We start from the raw sequence: 8,448 nt of genomic DNA, 5'->3' as shown, positions 1-8,448 counted from the left end.
CAGGACTGACACTGCAGGACAGGATTTGAATGCTTTTCTGTCTTTTCTAGGCGACCATCATGGTGTTCCAGGCCGTGGCAGAGTATCGCACGCAGGTGAAGGACCGGCAAAACTTCAATCTGAACGTGGAGCTGTCCGTGGCAGGAAGAAGCAAACCTGTCAGATGGGCTTTTAAAAGAGATAATATGCATCTTACTCGGTCAGACAAGGTGAGGAGTAACTCATCTTCTAGATTCAAACTGTTTGCAGCTGATGTTAGTTGAAAGTTTTTGTTGGATAATGGGAGTTTTGTTGTTCATCATCCATCATTTTTAATTGCCTACATCAATAGTCTCGTGTTTGGTCAGTGAAATCTTCAGGTATCTCTGTTATATCATGGATTTGATTCTGATGACTCGAGTATGTCTGCATTCACTCAACAGGTGGACATAAACCAGGAGTTCAATGTAACTGCTAAAGGAACTGGAACAGCCACTCTCTCAGTGAGTGTTCATGAGCGTTTATACAGTCAACAGCAAGATTAAAGCGTGTGAGCATCTAATCTGAGACGTGCTGCTGTTTTCAGGTTCTGACGCTGTACTACGCCAGACCTGTTGAGAAGAAATCTGACTGTACTTTCTTTGATCTGACTGTTAAAATGGAGAAAGACAATGAAGGTAAGACTACGTTCATGCTCTTTCTGTGGCACTTTCCATAAATTCAGAGCTAAAATAAAACCTCCAAAACACTTCATTATGTGCTGCTTTTTGATTTTAATTACCACCATGTTTGTTTTTGTTTTTTTTTGCTAAACAAGGAGCTGTTGCAAGTTACAAGCTCACTATGGATTTCTAGTATGTGAACCAATATCCTAATAAGTTTATTATTATGTCAAGAAACCATTTTATTTGAATTTCATCATGTGCTCATTTAATTTTTTATTTTTTTTTTGGTCATAGCCTGAGTTTTCCTTTCTCACTATGTTTGTATGTTTGTGTCTTGATCATGAGTGCTGGTTACCATGTGACTACATAATGACTCCAAAAGAGACTTACTTTTCAGTGTGTTCTGATGCAGATGCAACTCACTTTAAAAAGAGTTTATTCAGAGACGAGCAGCTCTGCGTTACTACAATATAATAATTCTGAGGTCAAACAGACTCGGGTTCAAACCAAAAGCTCTAGTGTGAAAACAGCTTTAAACACACAGAAGATGGAGCAAAACTACAAAACCAGTTATTAAAATCTGCTCTTGCTCTCCATCTTCACAGCTACAAAGATGATAAAACTGATGCCACCATGACTATTCTGGACATTGGCTTACCGACTGGATTTGAAGTTGAAGAAAGTGATCTTAAAGAGGTATTGTGATGATAAACTGATGCAGTTATGTTTCTGTATATAGAAGAGGAATCTAACACTCATCTGCTGACAGGACATAAAGCATTTTGATCATGTCATGTATTGAGATTTTTGTTTTCTTATGTTCTTGTCCTCAGTTGTCTTCAGGGAAGGAGAGATACATTCAGAAATATGAAAATAATAAAGTTCTTTCAGAGCGAGGATCCCTCATCCTCTACTTAGATAAGGTACTGTATGTCAGCAAACTGTGGTGCCTGATCATGTAAAAACGTTTTATTTTATATATGATATGATATGATATGATCTGGAAACCATGTGTTTTACTTACTATCACAGTATAAGTTATTTGGGATTTTTTTAACACTTGCTAGCTCTACAAACACAAAAATACATTGGAATGATATCTGGTTGTATGTTAATGTGAACAAAAAACTCTGGAGACCCCACATTGAAATAAATGGGGAAAAATCACCCACAGAAGTCAATGAAATACTATAAAAATATCGATTTTGTTATATAATTTGTCAGAATTGTCAGTTGCAATGCAGAAACCCCCCCCTCCAAACCCACAAAACCCTCTCATAAGAAATGAAAAAAGTAAGATGACACGAGTGGCTCTCCCTTACATTAATTGTCAAATAAAAATCAGCTACAATGAATAACACACACAGAAATGATGGATTGACACCGCTACACATCTATGATGGAGAACAAATGCAAACACCATGTGCTTCCATATGTCAATATATCATTGCATATTCACTTTTTGTGTGCATTGCAGACTGCATATCAGAATCATATTTCACATGACATTTTAAAGAGGAAAGAATAAAATGCAAATGTAATATATAGATCTAGCCTACGACTTTCAGCTGTGCAAAAGAGAACACTGTTGTTGCAGTATAAATCCAGATACAGGTTGTTAAAGAAATGCAAACAAGACAGACAATCACAAATCATATGCAAATATAATTTTTTTTCCAACAAAAATTGTTTTAAATTGTATTTTTACTGTATTTGTTATTATTTGTCACTTATTATTTGTGCAAATGTTAATGTCGGTAGTTTTTAGTGTGCAATATGATAAGTAATATCATATAATAAAATTACTTTGAGTTCTGTCTCAATAGGTTTCTCACAGAGAGACAGAAAGAATTGTTTTCAGAATGCACCAGATGCATAATGTGGGTCAACTACAACCTGCAGCAGTCACAATATATGAATATTACTCACCAGGTGAGCTATTTAAGTTCTTAAATTAACATGTTTATTTAGTGCTATTAATGATTAAAATTCATGCTTTGAAAAATCAACACATTTATTCATGCACACATGTTACGTAATAAGTGATCTCTGTACCATCAACACAGCAGTTGCTGCTACAGGTAACTAGGGAAGGGAATCATGAGGAAATTAATAATTCCTGTATGAATTGCTATTAACGATTACTTTTGTGGAAGTATAAATGTATTAAAAAAAGCTAATTAATAGCCAAATGTTGATACTGTTTTGAGGATAACTTTTAGTTCTTCTTTCTTGGAATCGATTCATTAAAGTTTGTTGGGTATTTTTTTGTTCCTAGTCCTTCACAAAGACACTCTTTTAATGTTCATTCAATGATTGACTCATTTGCCAGAAAACATGTCTTCAAATTGTCTTTATTTGTGGGCTTTTCTCAACAGATATTGTAATGTGATTTTTGTTGAGATTAATTCACTTGCATATCATGAAATAATTTACAGTAGCATTTTTAATCAGTTGACCTCCCTCCTTTTTTTCAGATGCACGCTGTACAAAGTTCTACCATCCTGAAAGGACAGATGGTGCGATATACAGACTGTGTAAAGGAGACCTGTGCCAGTGTGCAGAAGGTATCATAACTAATAATAGTGTAAAGAGACCATCTCTTGTACTGTTACTGTATTTTATTTAAATCATCACATCTAGATACCAGCTGGAATTAGGGCTGGGCGATATGGCCAAAAAATGTTATCTACATTTTTTTTCAGAATGTTTGACTGATTCTCGATTTTTACGATTTTTAACTAGTCAACTTGAAAATGTAACTACAACATTCAAGTAACTTTTTCTTTATTTACCCTCTAGTTAAATAAAATTATATTCCAAGTGCACCACACATGAAGTTGTCAACATGATACATGTTAAACAAATCGCTTGTTAAACTTCTTTGCAAAAAAAGATGGATGAACTACAACTACATCTTGTACAAACATGTCTTATACATATTAGCCTATATGTTCAGAAATAATACAAGGACAATGCTTTAAAAAAAATCTCAAAAGTCAAGGTAATTCAAAATGACTGAAGGTATAACCTCGGTAGACTATTATTAACTATAAATGTTCTGTAAAAACAATGAAAAGCAGCTTTCAGCCTGTCACCATGATGCAAACATGAATATCAGACATACACTAGTAGTTCTTTACAGGTTTTTATTCGATTGCACTGCTTTTCCATTGTTTTTATGTAAACATGGACACGTTTGACTGTTGCGCGCACATCTATTGCAGTGTCTCATGCATGAAGCGGCTTTCTAAAAACGTGGCGCTCAAGTTAAAAGAACTTCAACTTCCATATTCCTGCATTTTTTCCTATTTCACTGCCGGCGTCGCATCTTTGTCAGCACAAAAAAGCGCATTCTGTGTGAATGGCACCTAGTGATATATTCTACTTCTGGTCATTCACAGAGCGCGTCACACATGAGCGGTTAATCACACGAGCTGACATGCAGTTGGATCATTCTTTTCTCTTTACTGTTATCATTGGCATATTGTCAAAGTGTCTAATTCTAACGTTTGGGAATATTTCTATTCAAAATCGTGATTCCTCGGTTTATAAAAAATAAAATCGTGGCAAAACATTCAATTTTAATTAATCGATAAAATTGGAAAAATCACCCAGCCCTAACTGGAATAATAATTTTCTCTTTAGGATTCACAGTACTTCCTTCTTATTACTGCTTTGCTTTGTTAAAGTTTGAGTATGTCTGCGTAGTTCATCAAACTCTTGCTTCAAAAGAGCATTGAAGAACCTGTTTCATGATAATGGCCTCTTTACATGGAAAAAAAGTTTAGTTGTTTCTATTCTTGTTTGAATGGGGGGGAATGTGTGTGTGATTACAAGTGTTTACGTGTGTGTATGACATTAACTTGTCTGAATACAGAAAACTGCACTTTCCAGAGGAAAAACAAAACCAGAGAAGAGGAGCGTTTAAATAAAGCCTGTGAAGGTGGCATGGATTATGGTAAAGGCATTCAGTTCATGACTGTCATACTTCAAGGAATTAAGATTCATAATTCTCTCTAATTTTTTAATGCTGCTTTTTTTTCACAGTGAACAATTGTATAATGCTTGCACTTCCAAAAAATAACAAAAATCATATATACAACCACAAAATATAAATCATAGACAAATTACAAAATTCAGGACACTGTTGCTTACAAAACAGTTCACCAGAACAAATGTGATGTAATCTGACGCTCTTTTAATAGACCACATTAAGCTCTAAAAAAATGGCAAACACATCATAAGTAGACAATTTAATTTGACTTGTGCAAATTCTCCTGAAGCCAAATGTGAGGAAAAGACCCACATTTAAGTTATTCGCTGAAAATCTTCCTCTCCAATGAGCTGTTAAGGGTAGGGTAGGCGATTTTGGAGAGGCTATCAATAGCAAGCTAGCTTTGAAAACATAAGATCCCACCCTCCCTGCATAATCACTCTGCAAAGCCACGCCTCCTCCAAAACACATGAACGCGCACAGGCAGAGCAGAGGCTAACCAGTAACACGATGAGAGACAGTGTTGGTGAAGGGTTGTCAGATTACCTCATGTCTCATTCACCAATGAGAAAACATTGCAGTACAAAGCACATACTATGACAAATAAAGAAGCCTTCCAATCTCGCTCAGTCTGCAATAGCGCAACAGAACGAGCTGATGACGTATCATGTCTGCACAAACAGGGTGCGCGGAGGTTCAAATACGTTGACCGGCAGGTAGGGCAGCCTATCTTAGACAAACATTTTATGGTCCTACGCCTTTCACATAAATGCATATAAATACATTTAGACAACTTAAAGGGTTAGTTCAGCCAAGAATTAAAATTATGTCATTAATTACTCACCCTTGTGTTGTTCGAAACCCATAAGACCTTCGTTAATCTTCAAAACACAATTTAAGATATTTTTGATGAAATATGAGGGCTCTCTGACCCTCCCATGGACAGCAAGGTAACTACCACGTTCAAGGTCCAGAAAAGTACCAAGATGATCGACAAAGTAGTCCGTGTGACATCAGTGGTTCAACTGTAAAGTTACGAAGCTACGAGAATACTTTTTTGCACAAAGAAAACAAAAATAACGAGCGTGTGGCAGCACCGACGCTGACCCAGATCCAGCGTAATGGTACTGTCGTGAACGTGCATCTACAAGTGGCGCATTAGAGACGAAAATGTGGAATAAAGTCGTTATTTTTGTTTTCTTTGCAATCTTAAATTGTGTTCCGAAGATGAACGAAGGTCTTACGGGTTTGGAACAACACAAGGGTGAGTAATTAATGACAGAATTTTCATTATTGGGTGAACTAACCCTTTAACTTAGTGATTGCTATCGGGATGTGAAAAGACTTTCTACCAATATAACAAAAAAAAATTTCTAACCAAATCACTTGCCCTGCCTTTAACTAAAGAACCGCTGCAGCTGAATTAGCAGCCTGGTCTCATTTTTTATGTCTAGGTATTAGTACATAATGTTTACAAGCACAAAACATACATTTTTGTATGTTTTGATTGATGCTGAAATGTACAATTTGGATGCATTACAATGTTTAAAATGTAAAATTGCTACGTATTTATAGCTAATAAACTTAAAATATTTACAAATCTTTCATATCATTAAGATTTTTGTATCAATGCATTTTTATTATTTTATTGATAAGCAAATGAGGTGAAATCACACAACTTTATTAAGAGAATTTTGTTTTTAAATGTCTTTTTTTATGGGAAATATCTAGTTTTTGTGCTTTAGAAGAAAGTAAGTCATACAGGTTTGGAACAACATGAATGAGTAAATGATGACAATTTTCGTGTTTGGGTGAACTATTTCTTTAACCCTTGTACTAATGCAAAAAAAAAAATGTTTAGCCTGAGCCTTATGGTTCTACGGAGATAACAATATAATGTGTTTGACAGTTTATAAAGCCACAGTGGTGGGAATGGATCTGAAACAGGACTCTGACATCTATGACATGAAGGTGGAGCAGGTACTGAAAGAAGGTACGGTTCATTATTCCCTCCATGTTTCTCCGTTGATCATGAAGTTAATTTGAAATGTGTCTGATTCCTGTTACATGCAGTTGTCCTTCTCCATTAATGCTCTACAGAAGGCTAAATTGCATTGCGGTAGAATTGTTTCCTAAACGCTGTTCTGTCCTGTAGGCACCGATGATAATGTTGAGGGAAATGTGAGACAATTCCTGGCTCGTCCCGGTTGCAGAGAATATTTAGGATTGGTAGAAGGCAAGTCGTACCTCATCATGGGCAGATCTGTTGACCTGCCAAAGCTCGGGGGACGGTAGGTGTCCACTGTGTCTGCAAATAGCAGGATTTATGCATCTACAATCTGTAGAGTGTTGCTCGTGGCTTAATGTTGTGACAATTGTTTTCTAGCATAATGCATTTTTAGTAACCAAGAACAGACACAACACAATAAGATACACAACACAAATCCTCTATGATGAACATATTTTCTATTAAATTAATTTTGATCATTTTTGTGTTGTTTAAAGTAAATAATGTGTAGGTGCTGTAATTGTCCAGAGATTAAAGGGATAGTTCATCCAAAAATGAAAATGTGATGTTTATCTGCTTACCCCCCGGGCATCCAAGATGTAGGTGACTTTGTTTCTTCAGTAGAACACAAACAAAGATTTTTTACACAAACCGTTGCAAGTCTGTCAGTCTTATAATGGAGGTGGATGGGAATCACGGCTAAAACATATAATAAAGCTAAAAAAAAACATACACAAACAAAACCAAATTAAAGCCTGCGGCTCGTGACGATACATTGATGTGTAAAGACACAAAACGATTGGTCTGTGCAAGAAACTGAACAGTATTTATATAGTTTTTTACCTCTGATTCACTGCAATGTCTGAACTGTACTGAGCGCATCCTCGACACAGCCTGTGCGTGAGGCGTCTTCTTCTTCTTGCTTTACGATGGATCGCAGATTTATAAGTGCATTACCGCCACCTATTTCTCAAATGGAGCATTGACACTCTATCTTCAATCTCAATTAGGAGTGTCAGTGGTCCTCTACAGAAGGCTAAATTGCATTGCGGTAGAATTGTTTCCTAAACGCTGTTCTGTCCTGTAGGCACCGATGATAATGTTGAGGGAAATGTGAGACAATTCCTGGCTCGTCCCGGTTGCAGAGAATATTTAGGATTGGTAGAAGGCAAGTCGTACCTCATCATGGGCAGATCTGTTGACCTGCCAAAGCTCGGGGGACGGTAGGTGTCCACTGTGTCTGCAAATAGCAGGATTTATGCATCTACAATCTGTAGAGTGTTGCTCGTGGCTTAATGTTGTGACAATTGTTTTCTAGCATAATGTATTTTTAGTAACCAAGAACAGACACAACACAATAAGATACACAACACAAATCCTCTATGATGAACATATTTTCTATTAAATTAATTTTGATCATTTTTGTGTTGTTTAAAGTAAATAATGTGTAGGTGCTGTAATTGTCCAGAGATTAAAGGGATAGTTCACCCACAAATGAAAATGTGATGTTTATCTGCTTACCCCCCGGGCATCCAAGATGTAGGTGACTTTGTTTCTTCAGTAGAACACAAACAAAGATTTTTTACACAAACCGTTGCAAGTCTGTCAGTCTTATAATGGAGGTGGATGGGAATCACGGCTAAAACATATAATAAAGCTAAAAAAAAACATACACAAACAAAACCAAATTAAAGCCTGCGGCTCGTGACGATACATTGATGTGTAAAGACACAAAAAAAAAAAAAAAACTAAATTGACTAAATGAAACTCGAAAATTTTCATTTTAGACTCCTGACTAT

The 8,448-nt window shown here is 36.1% G+C and overlaps 2 protein-coding genes across 2 annotated transcripts in view; both read left to right on the top strand.

Moving 5' to 3' along the window:
- Nucleotides 1–7,243, top strand: part of LOC107573400 (complement C3-like) — a 30,408-nt gene extending 23,165 nt beyond the window's left edge. The window contains exons 27-37 of the mRNA XM_016259837.1: nucleotides 51–209; nucleotides 423–482; nucleotides 566–656; nucleotides 797–833; nucleotides 1,250–1,340; nucleotides 1,478–1,567; nucleotides 2,471–2,576; nucleotides 3,122–3,211; nucleotides 4,525–4,605; nucleotides 6,551–6,634; nucleotides 6,797–7,243. Of these exons, the coding sequence (XP_016115323.1) occupies nucleotides 51–209; nucleotides 423–482; nucleotides 566–656; nucleotides 797–833; nucleotides 1,250–1,340; nucleotides 1,478–1,567; nucleotides 2,471–2,576; nucleotides 3,122–3,211; nucleotides 4,525–4,605; nucleotides 6,551–6,634; nucleotides 6,797–6,936 (1,029 nt within the window). The 3' untranslated portion in view covers nucleotides 6,937–7,243. The remainder of the gene's footprint in view (nucleotides 1–50; nucleotides 210–422; nucleotides 483–565; nucleotides 657–796; nucleotides 834–1,249; nucleotides 1,341–1,477; nucleotides 1,568–2,470; nucleotides 2,577–3,121; nucleotides 3,212–4,524; nucleotides 4,606–6,550; nucleotides 6,635–6,796) is intronic.
- Nucleotides 7,244–7,834: 591 nt separating this feature from the next.
- Nucleotides 7,835–8,448, top strand: part of LOC107573399 (complement C3-like) — a 65,271-nt gene continuing 64,657 nt past the window's right edge. The window contains exon 1 of the mRNA XM_016259836.1: nucleotides 7,835–7,872. Coding sequence (XP_016115322.1) covers nucleotides 7,835–7,872 — 38 coding nt within the window. The remainder of the gene's footprint in view (nucleotides 7,873–8,448) is intronic.

The sequence above is a fragment of the Sinocyclocheilus grahami genome, unplaced genomic scaffold (assembly GCF_001515645.1).
Source record: "Sinocyclocheilus grahami isolate Dianchi unplaced genomic scaffold, SAMN03320097.WGS_v1.1 scaffold1933.1, whole genome shotgun sequence".
Lineage (NCBI taxonomy): Eukaryota > Metazoa > Chordata > Actinopteri > Cypriniformes > Cyprinidae > Sinocyclocheilus > Sinocyclocheilus grahami.
Note: the sequence above shows the minus strand (reverse complement) of the source record. Positions and strands in the feature narration are given on the sequence as shown.